General features: G+C 44.8%; 1 protein-coding gene across 4 annotated transcripts in view; it reads left to right on the top strand.

Annotated features, from left to right (window-relative positions):
• The window catches only part of LOC114555278 (tetratricopeptide repeat protein 28), a 386074-nt gene that overhangs the window by 110438 nt on the left and 257987 nt on the right, over positions 1–17649 (top strand). Inside the window, exon 1 of one of the 4 annotated variants that reach the window (XM_028577569.1) lies at positions 13858–14047. The exons of the other annotated variants lie outside the window; for them this stretch is intronic. Within the exon in view, the coding sequence (XP_028433370.1) occupies positions 14021–14047 (27 nt within the window). The 5' untranslated portion in view covers positions 13858–14020. Of the gene's footprint in view, positions 1–13857; positions 14048–17649 lie in introns of those variants that run through there. 4 annotated transcript variants of the gene reach the window in all.

Here is a 17649-nt window from a genome sequence, read left to right as displayed (position 1 = left end):
GAGAGTTTTTGTGTGTGTGTGTGTGTGTGTGTGTGTGTGAAAGAAGGAGAGTATGTTTGTTTGTGTGTGTGTGTGAAGGAGAGTATGTGTGTGTGAGACGCAGTGTGTGTGTGAAGGAGAGTATGTATGTGTGTGGAGAGTTTGTGTGTGTGTGAAGGAGAGTATGTGTGTGACGCCGTGTGTGTGTGAAGGAGAGTAGGCCTATGTATGTGTGTGGAGAGTTTTTGTGTGTGCGTGTGGGTGTGTGAAGGAGAGTATGTATGTGTGTGACGCAGTGTGTGTGGGTGTGTGTTTGTGATGGCAACACATGGATACATTTGATATGAGAGAGAAAAAAGGCAGGAAAAAAAAACCCTACTGTGGGAGAATGTAGATAGATTTGGTGTGGTGCCGATGGTGGGAAGAAAGGTAATTGAAAAAGAGAGGTATGGGTTTGGTTTTGGGGGTTTTTCTAAATTAGCGACTAGAGATGGGTGGGTCTGACCGCAGCATGCTTTCGTGTGTTTTTATGTGTGTGTATTTGTATTTGTGGAAGCAGATAGACACAAACACATTGGCAAACATTGTCCTGCTGCGCCTTTATCCCGGGTAAATGGACTCCGAGGAGGGACCACACAGGATCTGTGTCTTGCGTCGGAGTATGTGGCAACGCTGTTATTATTGATCCCGCCGCAGACGTCAAACCCCAGCGCCTGTTTTACTGCCGGCCTGATTCAAACAATATGCCAGAGCCCGTTTCATCCATGTCCAACACTGCTGAATTATTAAACACATCTCTAAGGCAAAAGGGCCTTCTCTTTGCATAATGTGTTCACACACATCTACTGTTGAGCGACTCCAGCAAAACAAACAAGCCCTTCTTCATTAGTGTAATTGGGGAAAGAAGAAAGAAGAAATAATAGAAAATTAGGGGATGGGACTTAAAGAGGATACATAGATCATAATCATATGGCTGTATCATTGATTAAACACTACAATGTCTCTGAAAAAAAAGAGCTTTCATCGCACTCTTTACAGAACACAGATAAGGGTTCATGTTTACTGAAGGCTGAAGATCAGATAAACCCACTTCTCTACGCTCCAGTGGCTCGGTCCAACTGTTTGTGAACGTTTGTGTGTGCTGCCATGGATGCTCTTTTATGTAAATGTAAGCAACTTTTATACCTTCAACCCACAAATTAACTCCAATCCACACGTGAGACCTGGCTGTTTGGTGTTGTGACTATAGCACCCAGTTAGGAGCCAAGCCCCAGAGATTGTTTTCTCTTGTTGTTTTCTTAGTTATTACAAGGGATGCACCAAATCCAGATTTTTGGGGTTTGGCCGAATCCTAAATCCACTGGTTGAGATTGTGCTGACTCGTCCTCCCATCCTCAGTCCATGAACCCAGTAAACACATGAATGAAGTAAACAGGGACTGTTTTTCCTTTGCCGTACCTGAAGTTGCTGCATTCTGGCTGCTGTCTGGAGATTCCTTCATGCACAACTCGTATTCTTTCGGATGTTTAAGTTTGAGTTTATTCACAATACCACTTCAAACGTTACAATAATACAGTTGGGGTACAATATCAATTGGGTAGAGTGAATGGGTCCCCCAAGGAAGCTAGGAAAGCTTATAGGTGGGGGCCCATGATTCATGAAAGGGTAGTGGTACAGACAATGGTATACACAGTTACCACCTGTAACCAGATATGATGAGTAAAGAGCGTACCAGTACATACATACCATAACATACTCATACCAAATGTTGTAACAGCGGCCATGTTGTGTATAGTTTAGGGTCCTCGCCACCACCAGACCAATCAGTATTGAACAGATTGAACATGTAGCTGGACTTGAATGGCCTTCTTTTGACTGAAAGTTCTGCCAAACAACAACTTTTTCTGCTCACCAGTTCCATGTCCACTTCCTCACAGCCTGCTGCATTGAACGCTCCACCTACGTAAACACCTTCCTGTAACCAACGGCGCCGTCATTACTGCGCCGAGCATAGCGCCCCGAGTGCATGCGTAGGGTTCGGTTCGGTGGACAATAATTCTAAGGTTCGGCAGAAACCAGAACTCCGTCAAAAAGCCCAACATTCAGCCGAATCAGAAGCCAAATCCTGGATTCGGGGGAAATCCCTGGGTATTACCCCTCCTTTATCGTGTACCATTAATACTTGTTTAGCCCACAGACGCGCATCAATGCCAGCTGTCAATCATGATGTATCCCCCCGTTTTTGACGTCACCCATTGGTTTCTGGACTGCTGTTTTGAAGCCTCGAGTTTGGCATTTCGGCTGTCGTCATCTTTTTTTGTTGAAAACTGCTGGATGACTCTGTTCAGAGGGGTTGAAAATGTCCCTCTTTAGCGTTTAGCTTAGTGCAGCCCCATTGCAACCATGAACAACGCTGGCTTGGCCGTGTCTTGCTCCACAGCTCCACCCTCTTTGTCCAAATATGGTCACTTCTGGCTCCAAAAAACACAAGATGGCAACGGCCAAAAAGCAAACTCTTGGGGCGGCCTCTAGCTCGCCCAGTAAGACCGTGCGCCCCATGTTGGCTGAGTCCTTTGCAGCGGTCCGGGTTCAAATCCGACCTGTGGCCCTTTGCTGCATGTCATCCCCCATCTCTCTCCCCCCTTTTCATGTCTATCCACTGTCACTATAATAAAGGGGAAAGCTCTTTGCTGCATGTCGTTCTCTCCCCTTTCATGTCTTCAGCTGTCCTGTAGAAATAGAGGCCGACAAATGCTCCCCCCAAAAAAAATCTTTAAAAAAAACAGCAGGCCATCCTACGTCCATTATTTTTACAGTCTTGACCAAATCCTCACACAGTTTGAAGTGTTAATTTAAGTGCGTAGTGAGTCTTGATGCTGACCTGACTCTCTGGCCTGCTGGGACTGAGAGTCTCCTCTGGAGATGGACCCCTCCCGATGCTCCCTGTGGACCGGACCCAGCCAACAAATACGATTTGAAATGGTTTTCAGGGCCCGTGACATCAGCCTTTGCTTGGGGGCACGTTGGGTGGTCAGTGCGTGTGACCTTCTCATAGCGGGGCCCCCTAACCCCCCATCCATCCCTATTAGAGGACACTTATCAGGGACAGCAGCCAGAGTGACGCACTCCCAGCTGGGCGTCCCTGGAGAAAATGCTGTGCAGTGAAAGATCCCTACGGTGCAGTGTGTGTGTGTGTGTGTGTGTGTGTGTGTGTGTGTGTGTGTGTGTGTGTGTGTGTGTGTGTGTGTGTGTGTGTGTGTGTGTGTGCGCAGTTGTTCGCTGCAGATAGGGGCCCTGTGACTCTGAGATATGCACAGGCTCATTAATTAGAGGCTCTCATTATCCCCCCTCAGGCTCCAGACATTTAATCAACACCAAGCTCCAACTAAGACACATGCATGCATGTACTCACACACACACGCACCCACGCACACACCATCGTGCACAGCCACCTCACATGATCCACCAAGCAGGCTATATTCTGATACATCATCTAAGAATAGAGCACTGTAAAGAGGTGAAGGAGTGATTTGTTTTCAGTGATGTATGGCACAACAGAGTGGGTGGGTGTCATCGCTGTTCAACACTTTTATTATTATAATGTTGTTAAGCATTTCAAAACCGATTTATCCAGCTGCCATGTCTTACAGTGGAAGCAATCGGTCAAACACTGTGAGTTCTAGATTCCCCTGTTGTGGTAAATGTAATAAATTAGTGTTTAAAGACCCTTAATGAATTGTGCATTTCGGTGATGGTTTTTGTAATATTTTTCTTTGTTCATTGCTTAATTTTTTTGCATGGAGAACTGAGACCTGTGTTCATATTCTCAAGGGCTGTCCTCGACTAAAGAAATTCTTAGTAGACTAAGGGTCCTATCTTGCACCCGGCGCAACCCAGCACAAAACCAGAGGAAAATGTCTTTGCTAGTTTAAGACCGACGCAGTAGTCAGTTTTCCGTCCAGCGCCCACGTTGTTTAAACTGCAAATGCACCTGCGACTATCTGTGGCCCATGGGCGTGCTGGTCTTGCAGGGAGGTGTGTTCAGGTGCATTCTGGGCGTGCTGGTCTTGCAGGGAGGTGTGTTCAGGTGCATTCTGGGCGTATTGCTATCTTGAGGCAGTGGGAAGTGATCTCACCACTGACCAACAAAAACCTGGTCTAAAGTCAATAACGCAGCATTTCATTGTTATTTTAACAGAGCATTAGTAAAATGCTCCTAGGCTTGTGCACAGCGCGCACACTATGCTTGTTACACACACAGGGACACACACTATGCTTGTTACACACAGGGACACACACTATGCTTGTTACACACACAGGGACGAACATGCAGAAGATTACAAACAAAAATATTACGGTGCAAATCCTCCATAACAGCAATGCTCCAAGGTCCAAACGCGCCTGGCTTTTAAAGGGAATGGGAGATGATCTCTGATTGGTTTATTGCATGTTACGCCAAAAACACACCTCTGATTAATGAAGACACTAAGTACAACCCTTTTGAACCCTTTTTTCCGCTGTCAAACTAGCAAAAGTGGATTTGGACACGGCCTAAACACACCTGCGCCAGGGGCTTCACGCGCTTAGATCGTTAAAATAGGGCCCATAGTAAGCTAACGTTAGGGCTGGCTAGTTAGCTAGCTAGCTTATCTGTCTGTGGAGCCAGCACTGCTGGTGTTCACCAGTCGGCTGTTTGGCTCATTTTCTGTACCCAACGTAGCATTAAAACATGGTGGAATAATCAAGCTAGCTCAGAAACTAGCCAGCTATCCCCATGGATGTATTATAAGAAAGTCGTCCATGAAAAACCTTGGGTGTACCGTGATAAACCATTGTTTCGGCTGTTCTTCTGCCACCACAACGCGTGCGCAATTGCAGTGACCTAACTGGGACGTCCACTCCAAATTGGTCTATAGCAAATCAGCTCCGTTTAAGACTTACACAAGACGGTCAGAAATCACACAGCTCTGAGGAACCGGTGAAGGTCATTTGCCAGGATGTGTCCGTCTGCCTGCCTGTTTATTCCACATGGTGCTCAAAGTGCAGGACACAGTAACAGAGGCTGTTTGGAAAAGGTCTTTAAACCCCCACAGAGGAGCAACGCTCCAAAAGCTCTCCTGAATGTCTGAGGGTGATTTATTTCCACACAGACGTTCGCTCCTAAGTCACAACATGGGAGTGTCGCGGCGCTATCTGTCCCCCTGCCCTGTTCGATTAAACAGCCACCTTTTAATTAGCAAGGCTGGAGTTTAGAGGCAATAAATCCCACAGGGAGAGCACAGAGATGTGAACCCCAATGACACATGCACAGACATGTGTACACAGCAATACGCAAGGACGTGAGGATACTAGGGCTGCCTGCTTTTAGTTGATCAGTCGGCCTGCGGTATCGGCTTGTGCTTCATTTGAAAAGTGGGAGGTCCCGGAGAGTGCATGCATTGCATGGGTACGAAATGTAATGTCTCCACATTCTTGCTCGTTGTTTGGGATCCGACTGGCCAGCGTATTTGAACAAGTTAAGCAAACTTTGTTGTATTTTTGACATTTTTTTCCCCTGAGTGAAACAAGGCTATAACAGCAATCTCAACCTAGCCTGGTCCTGTACCAGACTCTCGTACATTTCATTCAAGTACGTAGGCAGGCGGAGCCAGGCTAATCTCAACCAGCATAAGCGCATGATTCACTTGAAGTGCTTCCCCTCCCTCCGTCCCTCTCCCCCGTGTCTCACCCTGAAAATTCACCTCAAAACGCATCGAAAATGCAAAAATACAAGATTTTTGTGGAACGTCAATGGGGAATAAAGACTAACAAGACAGATAACAACATTGAACACTACACAAACAGTAATTTATTTTTTTCATTCAGGCAATTCATTTTTACAGATCTGTCAATTAAATCAACTCACCAATTAGTCGACAAAATCAACAGCTGCCTCATTTAGGTCTGTTGAATGGCACCATAGTTGGTTTCCCCCCTTGGTGTGGTCCGTGTGGGCAGGCGTGAATGCAGCATTGCACTCTGATGCGCACCAAAAGTGAAACGAGACCTCCTTAAAGAGGTGATCTCTGTACGCTTTCATACGAACTCTTGAGCGGTTCGTTTGTGGCAGTGGTGTAGTCTAAGTTATTGTAGTGGGTGTACTGTACTGTATATTGGCCAGAATCTGCCTTTGGGGGAGGGGTGGTCATATCATAGTTAGGGGTCTGGGTGTCTTCCCCCAGGGAAGTTTTAAGCATCAATGACTTCATTTCCTGTATTTGGATACAATTTAATGCACCAATTTACAGTGGAAATACCTGTGAAAAAAACACAGATGACAATTCTAAATGTATCAAAAATATGATGGAAAGTATGTTGTTGCGTGTCATTGGGCATTTTTAAGTGGGTATATGGAAATCCTGGAGCTTTCTTAGTGGGTATACTGCGTATACCTGCGTATCACATAGACTACACCACTGGTTTGTGGTGAGAACGGGACCCGGCCTGGAACCGCCCCAACTATGTGTACTCCTGAGTCTGAGCTGTGCTTTGCAACCTGCGACGCGGCAGAAGATGCAAACTGTTAGCCTGGATGCCAGCCAAACTTAGCCGCGCCCACAAAATTCGAGGTCGGGAAGTTCGGTCTGGAGTCGCTCCGTTGAGAAGCAGTTATTGCCCGAACAGGATCTGTTCGGACCAATCAGATTGTCGGACAGATGCTCAACAGTAACCGAATCAATCACGTCACCAAAGAACGCTTGGGTTGAATTTGTTGAGATGTGTAGATTCCACCATCGCGTCTATTACAGAAGATATCGACAGCGCATTCATTTTAAAATCCTCAGCGGAGGAGCCTCAACAACTGCCCGAAAGCAAGAGAGAGACTGAAGAAAGAGAGTGTTATATGGTGGAGAGAGACTGAAGAGAGGGATCGCCGGCGCTAGAACAAAGCCGTGAATCAGAGATATAAAACGTGTTTTTGCCGATCCATCTCTAGAAATGCGATGGTAGCGAGCATGTCGCTATCACTAACGTTATCCACATTTATATTTACAAGAAACAAATGATATATCCAGCTTCAAAAAAGTCTAAAAGTCGGAAGTTAGAACGAATGCACGCGAATGCATTGTGCAAAGGGTGGTTGCTATGGAGACGATACACAGTGTTGAGTTCCGTTGCTCTGATTGGTTGGAGGTCTATCCAATGAATGCAGAGGCATTTTTTTTCTGGTTCGGTTGGAACACGCCCCATAATCACAGCCCAATGGAGCGGTTTCAGACTCACATTCTGACTAGAATCTGAGTAGGACCACGTCAGGCTAGCAAACTGTAGCAGCTCGCAGTGTTTCTCTGACAGAAACAGACTGCGCTCAAGCTCGCCGTCCGTCATTAGCATCTCCGTTATCAAACCGGCGGGCGCTGGACGAGAAATTGACAACTTGGTCGGTCTTAAAGTAGCAAAGATACTTGGGTCGGCCTTTGTGCTGCGCAGGGTGCAAGATAGGGCCCTATGTGTTCCTTCCAGCAGAAAATATGTGGCTTGTGGAAAAATGTAACGGTTACAAGGACATTTTACTGGAAACATTTTGTAATTAAGTTAATATGGCAGGAGCCAGAGACGGCCCTACCTACCCACTAAGTGATATAAGCAGTTGCTGGTCACTGGGGGGCCTAGAAAAGATGTTTTAATGAACACAAGACAATAACAAAATAAAACTGAACTTCTAAACATTTCCTAAGCGTCAAAAAGGTCTTCAGTCTTGATTTAAAAGAACTGAGAGTTGCAGCAAACCTGCGGTTTTCTGAGAGATGGTCGCGATATGCGGAGCATAAAAACTGAACGCTGCTTCTCCATGTTTAGTTCTGGCTCTGAGGACGGAAAGCCCAAAAAATCCTGCCCAAAAGTCTAAGGCCGGCCCTGGCAGTAGCATTCCTGAAGGGTTGCTACACCTCTTAAAAAAAAAACAAAAAAAACCATTTCCCTTCACATTGCTCAGTCAAGAGTATTGTTAGCAAACCACAAAATGAGCCATGCTTTTCTTTTTTTGTCAGTTATAAGACAGCTCACTGTGACACTGGAAACAGCCTGCGGTAGGGTGACGAGCTTTTTACATTCAACATGACTCCGTCTTTATTTTTGTACAGCCGTCTGATTCAGAGTAAAAGACCACGCTAACCTGTCTTTATGAAGCCAGCCCCTGATCGCAACATACAGGGGAGACATGATTGGGGAAAAACAAGAGTAGGAAGTGCAAACTTTTAAACAGCTCCAAGTTATGGAAAATGAAAGAGTTTCCCTGTGAAGGCTGGAGTCTGATTTCCTGTGCGGCTCTGATTGGGAAAGCAGAGGCACGCACAGGGAGCCTGCTGCTGTATGGAGATGCCAGATGACAGGCTTCACTGCAGAACAGACTGAAGTGGCCTTTGATTGATCATCAAACATGGCTTTTATGAAACAATCGCTTGAGTAAAACCTGTTTTAGATGGTGGGACTTCAATGTCTGTGTGTGAGCGGGGTGAACAGTAGCTTAGGAGACAGACGTCGGTCTCTAGCTGGACAGGCTGTTCTCATAAATCCTTCGTACACATAGCTACGAAAATGGGGGATGTTTGGCTCCTAAAACACAGGGCTTTCAAGCTGGGGAGCGGAGTTCATGTCCCGGAAGAAGTTAAAGAGTAGCTACTGTTTTTTTCAACCTGGACCCTATGTTACCATGTGTCTAAGTGACTGATGGGAACAACAATCTTTGACATTGGTCCAGTATTAAGAGAGATTGCTGTAGTCGGCAGCGGCAAAACAAGCTACAATGTAAGTTAATAGGACAATTGTCCAGCGTGTATTTACCTTCACAAAAGTCCTTGTTTTGCTGTTGACAGACTCAGATTATTATTCTAAGTGTCTTACAACATTATGGAAAGGATCCCTACAGAGATAGACCTTTAAAACCTGTTCGAGACCTTTCTGTTTAACCAGAAACAGCTCTGAAGTCGTTAGATCTAAACCCACCAGACTCCATTTAAAAAAAACGCCAACATATGTTCACATCAGTAAATCAGTAAACTGTGTGTTTATTTCAACCAAAACTAGAATTGCAATGGTTGGAAAAAGTGGGAAGACGATCCAAAATGGCTTTTCATAGTTTTATTTTGTTTATGTCAACTTTGAATGAAGTGTGTTTTACAAGACTAAAATCACTGATTATTTACATGGAGTCTGGTGGGTTTACCGAACGCAATTTTGCGGCTGTTTTTATGTTTTAAAAAAGGATCTTACTCTCTAACAGAAAGGTCGACCTCCTTAGAAATCCTTTCCATAATGTTGTTAGAAACTTAGAATAATAATCTGAGCCTGTCAGCGGCAAAACAAGCACTTTCTTGAAGGTAAACAATTGCTCTATTGACTTACATTGTAGACGGTTTCGCGCTTAACTTACTGCACCAATGTCAAAGATTAATGTTCCCATCAGTCACAGAAAATAGGGTCCAGGTTGAATAAAAAAGGGTAGTAGATCATGCATGTGTGTAGTGTGGATTCTAACAACAGAGTGAAAACATTGTAAATTCCCTTGCGGGATAAATAAAGTATAAATTATTATTATTCATTAGCTCGCATCTAGGAATTAAATTGATGCATTGTAATCCATTATCAACATCTAGATACTGTAACACATAAGCACACACAAACCCTCCACTTTGACTACAGATGTCAGCAGCGATAGTTTGCACAATGCCTGACCACAGTGTCATTCTGCTCGTGTGCCAGCTGTGGTTGCGGAGGAAGTGTCGAGCATTTTGTTCATGTTCACCCATGTGGAGATTCCAAGTGTCTCATGGACTCCCTGTGCACAGCAGGCGTTTGTCCATGAGGCCATATGCCAGTGTGTCCCCCTCCTCCTACTTGTCTTTTGTTATCAGAGTGACCCTTTTGTGCCCTGCAGACCCAGTTGACCCCGCAGAGACAGCACCTTATTGACCCCCCCCCTCACAGCTCCATAGAGTCCATTACCTAAACCAATTTAAATCACACGCTTGTTTCTAAAGCTGACTTCACATTGCTTCAATATCGACCGTTTCTTTGTCTCCGTTTTCTTTTACTTTGAGATAATTCCTCGTGAATAAACAATGATGTATTAATGTTTTCGCATATCCAGTCTCGTATTGCCAGCGCTAGCTCCACAGCGCTGTGGAGTAAAGGTCTTGCTACACTACAGATGCATTCTGGGATTGGGTTGTTTGCATTTCTTTAAACCAATCACAAGCGTCTTGGGCGGCGCTAAGCTCCAGATGCAGCGACGGTGGCTCTGCTAAATAGTCTCGGGAAGGAACTTGTTCTGGTAGAACATTTGGACCCCGCAAAAGAAAACGCCACATCCAACATTACATGAAGTTAACTGTTGACACAATCCAGTACCGTGAGCTATTTAAATGAGCTGATACATGGTTAAACCTCATTGGCTCTTACCAGTGTATCTCCGTGTGTACTTCGTCCACAGCAATCTCCACCAATCGGTCCCAAAAACCTCCCAGTTAGAGAGGAAATGCCCTAAACATATTCTTTATAAATCTTTACAATCATTCCTGGAAAAAACACAGCATGCCTGACTTGTAGCACCGTCCACATCTTCTTCAAAATTTGACATTTTCAGCGTGTAGCTCGCTAGCTCCAACGTTGTTTGTTGTGAAAGGATTTTGACAACGGCAACACACAGAGAGCAGTACTTCTGTTGATCCAGACTACATATCCACTGATGAATATTCTGGTTCAACGCATTCTCATGAACAGGTCAGTATGATAGCCTACGAAAATGTGTGCACACCAAAACGTATGAGATCCTACGAAATTAGAAGACCGCCGGCTGGCTACGAGCTCCATGATAGCGTGCGGCAGTTGCTAGTTGTTGAAGCCGCTATACAGAACTTCGCTGCGCCGGCTACGGACCTCCGTCGTATCAGCGGTAGTTGGTGGTTCAGTTACCAGAGAATAGGGGACTTTGAGCCGGGTACATAACACCGCGAGCCTCCGGTCGTTTTGGCAGACATTACGGCTATATTTAGTCCACAAAATGTAAGCGTTTTGCCGCGACGGAAGTTAAGATTAGGCACCAAGCCTAAGCCGTGCAGATTTTGACCAGCTCATCCGGAGACTGAAGGCAGGATACATTCAGAAACCGTATCTCACTCAGAACAGCATGGATGGATTTTTTTCAAAGTTTGTCTGCGTGTGGAAGCACCAGAGACACAAAAGAACACCCCAAATCCCAGAAAAAGTGATTTTTTTCATAATATTGGCACTTTAACTGTCGCCGCTGCATGACGCTCACAACTCAACTATCAACCACCGCTCTCGCGGAGCCCTGTATCAGGCTACCTGTAACATTTTGTCGGCTAAAAATCGACTAGCAAAAGCCGCTGCTACGACCGGCAGCCTCACGGAGCTCTGTAGCATCACAATCAGCAGTCGGTCGCCTAATTTCCTAGGATATCATGTGAATGGATGCGCATACATTTCCGTACGATATCATACGAACCCGTTCATGAGAATGCGTTGAATACGTACAGTGTTTTCCCCTAGGTTTGTAGAAAACTTACAGTAGGTGCACGCATTTGGCGGGAGGTTTAGGGGGGCCTCCATTAAGAAAATTAAAAAAAAATAATGCAATTTCACATAATTTTGGACCATTATTATTTCCATACCTGTGTCTAAAACGCTGGAAAAGCTAGAGCAGATAATAAATAAATAACACTCAAAATGCTTAAAGGTGCCCTGCCACACGTATTTCATGACTTTGTGGTGATGTCTGAAGTTCTACCATGGACTCTGTTGTTGTGGAAGAAATGCCTTGGTTACCTTGTTTCAAGCCATTCTAGCATCATATAGAAAGCCTGCAGGAAGACTCAGCTCGATTTCTGCCAGATCTCATTAATATTCAACAAGCTAAGCTGTTTGAATCTGATTGGCTAACAGCTAGCCAATGAGAGCCTGGCTATCAGCATCCTTAACCGAGCCCAACTGGGCGAGCTCATGAATAGTAATGAGGCAGTATGATGTCAGACTGACCAGCTTCTGTGATTGGGCACCTTTAAAGACAAAACCTGCTAAAGAAGTCCACCGGGGACCAACTACCATTAGACCATTAGTCTGTTAGTTTGATGCTCACATTGATTATACATTCATTCAACCGTGAAAAACATAGAAGTGATTTTAAATGTCTTTTATGTCGATTTAAACTTCGGAGATTCTGGCTTTAACAAGGTCTCATTCTTCAACATTTGTTGTTGGCCATGATTCCTAAAAAAAAACAAAAAACTAGGAGGTGTGGATCTTCACTGATCTCCCGATTCGATTAGGTAGGATATTTAATTCATAGCTTTTCAAGCTTCAAAAACCAAACATTCTGCAGTGCTCTAATACTAAATGACTTGGATACATAAAACTATACAGCACTGAGCACATGGCACTTCCTGAATGTGCAAAACATACCAGAATATGTAAACAGAAATGTTGTTAGGCCTATGTTAAATTAAATTGTAAACAGAAATAATCGATTATGAACCGGCCAATTATCGATGCAGCATCGTCCATGTCCACGATTCGATGCATCGATTATCTGAATAATCTCAACACCTCTAAAAAATAAAACCTCCTGATGTTTGTAATTTGCAGAAAGCTTTGAACAATACAGGAGAATAATAATTTCCTTTTCCTTAAATAAAGACATTTGCACCAAAATTGGATGTAGAAAAGGCACAACTTGTTGCATAAATGAAATATTTGGCACTCAAAATGTTCTAGGGTAGGACCCCTAGACTCCCCACTTATACTGTGTCACCCCCCACCTATGCCCTTGTCTATAGGTCCTTTCATGTGTAATACAGGATAATAATAATTTCCTTTACATAAATAAAGACATTTGCACCACAAATTGTTGCATAAAATGCACTAGAATGCAGAAAATTAAGTGTTTAACACTCTCATTATCCGGGGTAGGATCCTCAGACCCCATGTTGAAACCAAACCTACGCCCTTGCACGGAGCCACCGCCTGCCTCCCGTCTGCGCGGCTGCGTCAGCTCTGTGCGTAAAAGTGTAAAAAGCGCGCTGTGCGTGCGTCCCGGCGCTATGACCCTGCTGCCTTCCCTTCTGCCTGCTCCGAGTCTGCGAGGCTGCAGGAGCGCAGGGAAGGAAGTCATCCGAGAGCCGGAGTCCAGTTTGTTGCTGTTGCTGGAATCAGGATATCCTTCCAGCTCCTCGCAGAAATTCCTGGGATTTTTATTTTTTCTATTTTTTTTGGTGGTTGTTCCCTCCTCCTCCTCCTCCTCCTCCTCCTCTCCCTGAAAGTAATCTCCCTGCTTGTCGCGCTGTCTCCGCCGGGCTCTGTTGGACTGTTTCTCCACCAATACTTCCAAGAAAAAAAGTGCTTTTCGACCGGATTTGACCACTGACATGAATATTTCTGCGTTTTGGGCACGCACATTCCGTCTCCCCGTCGTTTCCTCCGGATCGAAGAGGAGCCAGTCTGCCCGCGTCACGCTGGACTAACGGTGCCTACTTAACACGGACGGCTTCGTTTGGAGGAGAAAAAAAAAAAAAGTTTAAGAATTATTTTGAAACATCACAGTCCGGATTGGACCTGGAGGCGGAGATCCCTGCGTGCCGAGAGCAGCTGAGTGGGTTCATAACGGACTTTGGATTTACGCACAGGAATCTCTCCCCCACCACCCCCCCCCCCTCACCCCCAGCCCCTACACACTGTCACTCGACACTCTGTGGTTTTATTCTCCGAGCTCAACTGTGGATCTAATGTAGGATTTGTGTTGACTGTGCTGTCTCTCCCACCACCACCACCACTACTACCCCCCCACCCCCCCCCCCCCAAAAAAAAATTGCCGCAAAGCTGAGCCTCGCACATCACCATCACCATCATGCATCGCTTCTGGGAGAAAACCCGCCGCTGCAACACTGAGGGAAGTCGGGAGGCAGCATGACTTGCGCTCGGGATTTCTTTGAATCGACATTCCATTCTCGCGTAATATCTTAATGCTGTCCATTCTTGGTTTACAAATATGATGAAATGGCAGCCCCGGAAGAAGGTGAGTCTGGCTGATTTTTCTTCTTCTTCCAATTATGGCGATAAATGAACGTTTTCTGTGTGGAGGAGAGCGAGAGAGAGAGCACAAGTTGGAAAAGACGGTGGGGCGCTCGGTCACACATCGCTGCTCCTTCTATTCCTTTACTACAAATGAAAGGAGCTGCATGTGTAGACGGTACTAACTAGACCAGCACCGTGCTGAACTCTTACCAAAGAGTACTTTAGGACGAGGAGCAAGTTTCTATCCCCCCCCTCCCTTTTCCAACCCGACCTGTCTCGCTCTTTTCTACATTTTTCTCTCTCCTCTCCGTTTAAATGACCGTGAGAGGGATCAGCTGTTGTGCATAGCGCTGTGTACAGGACCTGCACGTAGTCCTGCGTGCCAGTATAGTGCTCACCCAGGGGGTACAACATGTGTCGCTATGTTAATCTACTCTTGACTATACTCTTGACAACATCAGACAGGCCCACCATGCTTGATCTGGACTCATGTAGACAAGGCTGATTGGTGTTTTCTCAGTGGAGAGAGAGAACCTGGAGCTGTGGGCACTAAAGCAGCCTTGGTAACCATTCTGAGTGGACAACGACCTTTTTTTTTTTTTGTCAAAATGAAATGTAGGACTGAAACACCATTTGCGCCTGAAAGTCGCACTGGAAGTGCACCTCCATCTTTTAGAGGATTCTGTGAAAGGACGATAATGTGGGAGTTGGTTTCTTGTTTCCACCAGTAGCACAGACACACACACACACACACACTCTCTCTCTCTTTCTGAGACACGTTTGTTCTGCATGCATTCTCTTATTGCCCCATTTTTTCGTAGCCTTGGAGTATTACAACATGGAAAATATCTGAAAATCATCTGGGGTCTATATAAAAAAAAAAAAAAAAAAAAAAAAAAAAAAGAGCTGAAATGCCTATGTTCTGGATTTTTACCAGCAGGGGGCGCTTGTCTGACAAGAAGCAGCCTTCCTTTTGCAGAAGTGGGCTTTCCGCTGGTGTGGAGAAATGAAAGGATGAGCTGCTAAATATTGAAATTCTTTTTTCTTTTTTCCCCAAAAGACTTAGCATAGCAGCATAAACATTGGCAGGTTTGATTTCCTTCAGATATTTCAGCCTTCCCAGCTAAGACATGATGATGATCATCATCAACGTTAGGGCAACATCGATTAGATGTTTGGTCTCTAAAATGTCCCAAAAAGCCCAAGATGACGTCCTCAAATGTCTCGTTTTGTCCCCAACTCAAAGATATTCAGTTTCCTGTCCCAGAGGAGAGAAGACACTAGAACAATATTCACATTTAACAAGCTGGAATCAGAGTTTTTTGACTTTTTCATAAAAAATAACTGGATTAATCAGACTCTAAATAGTTGGCGATTAATAGCTGACAAGCCATCGATTCATCTTTGTAGCTCTACACTCTTTTCAGATATAGTGATAAGAATGGTCCAAAATGATGTGAAATTGCATGGGATTGGGATTGATCGATTATCAAAATAGTGGCCGATTGATTTAATAGTTATGGATTCATATCTGCAGCTCTAATCCCCAGTACGAAGAGCACCGGCTACCAGTTTCCAGAACTCCTTCTGAAACTCTCTCCAGCGTTTACGATCCAAGTCACTCGCCATCTCCCCCGAAATTAATTTCTGTTTGTTTGTCCCAACTTAAGTGTCATTAACGTGGATCATCTCATCCTGAGGGGACGGATTTATCAACAAGAGAAAATAAAAAAAAAAAACTGCGAGGACACAAACACGCACTAATGATTTCTACAGCTGTGCGCCGTATCTGCCAGAATCATCCAGCAGACTCCCCCCCCCACCACCACCACCACCACCACCCCCCCCGTGACAACTGAAAGCCTTCAAGGATGTGATGGAGCTTAAAACTAAATCCTAAAAGGAACGCTGTCCTTCATGTGGCGATTCTCTTTTTCATCCCAGATTGTCACAAAGGGGAGCACACACCACACTCATCAAAGAGGGAACTGTCCCTCTGTCCTCTGGGATGTCCATTCATTAACCTGTTGGTCATGTTGGATGCAAAGCGTACGAAATCAAGCCGTGAACATAGATACTTTGCTTGCTATCTAGTCTATATCCACAACGTTCCACTTGCGGGATTGCTCCGTTGCCGCTGGAAATTCCACCGGATGTCCCTCTTTTCAGCCGAATGTCCGTCTCCTTCCTCTGTCTCTGTGTTGGCGTTCTAACCTCCGGTGTATTTGTGAGGACTATGGTTAACTGCTCCTCAGATCTCTGCAGGGTAAATCCAGACAGCTAGCTAGACTAGTCCAAGTTTTCTGTGGCACGACTAAAACTACTTTTGAACGTACACATGTTCCACCAAAACAAGTTCCTTCCAGAGGCTATTTTGCAGAGGCACCGTGGCTCCGTGCGGAGCTCAGCGCCGCCCAAGACGATAGTGAACCAGAGCACGTTCCTTTCCCATCCAGGAATGTTGTGTGGACTAGCCAGAGTGTGTGAGAGACATTGACTATGTTTACATGCACATAATATTCAGTTTTTTGCCCGATATTCCGACTAAGCTGTTCCCGTTTACATAGATTACTTCTTATCGGGTCTGCAGCCCTGCAAACTGTTGGCTGGTTGATATGTGTACAGCAACCATAGCAACGCACAGTAGCTGACTGTAAGCCGTAAACAGGCGAGAGGTCGTAAACTGTCACAAACTGCAGTAAAAACCCTGATTGAGACACATACTCCGAATGCGCTGTACACATGTCCAAAGAATGTTTCTAAAACCAGAATAATATATACCACACGTCTTAATCTGAAAATGCTATATACCGAAAAAGACCTTATTCTGAATATCCAGACAGAATAAGCTGTTTACATGACCCGTATGAAATACGGAGTATTGTCATATATAATAATAGTGAAATATTGGTGTGTCATGTGGCCTCTGGTTTATTGCCCATGATGTCCTCCGACTGAGATATTGAACATAGCCGGCAGATCACTGGAATGAAAACAGCTATTGTGCTCCACATAATACAGAGTTTTTTTTGTGTAGAATGCAATGTTCTCTTTTGAAAAGTGCACGCACAATGATGTCACAAAAGATCCTTGAATTTCCCCCGCTCTGGCTTCTTGTTTATCCGCTTTTCAATCTGTCTCTTCACTCCGCTCGTAGCTCGATGGGAATCAAATTGATTCAGGCTGAGTGTCCTGTCCGCCTCTTCCTAACGGATTACCCTAACGAGTCAAAACTCCCAATCTGCGATGTTGAAGAGAACAGAGAGCTATCCCCTTAATGTTGCCCGAAGATAGCTCATCTGTTCTGGAAAGAGAGAATGAGTAAAGTCTTTTCATACTGTGAGTTTAAGAGCTTCCTCCTCTGAGTCAATCGGCCGACTAATCGGTCGTTTTGGTCTAAGTCGACTAAGATTTCTTTAGTCCAGTAGTCATTTAATTTAATCCTTTTTAGTGCCGAATGACTTATATCGAAGAAACGTATGAGCTCGTTTCTGTTAACCACAGGATTTAAAGTGGAGCGTTGCATTATTTGATTCAACAGATCTGTAGAAACGGAGTTTCTCCACAAAAAATCATGCAATTAGTCGACAAAATCTTACGAGT

This window comes from Perca flavescens, chromosome 5 (assembly GCF_004354835.1).
Source record: "Perca flavescens isolate YP-PL-M2 chromosome 5, PFLA_1.0, whole genome shotgun sequence".
Taxonomy (NCBI): domain Eukaryota; kingdom Metazoa; phylum Chordata; class Actinopteri; order Perciformes; family Percidae; genus Perca; species Perca flavescens.
Note: the sequence above shows the minus strand (reverse complement) of the source record. Positions and strands in the feature narration are given on the sequence as shown.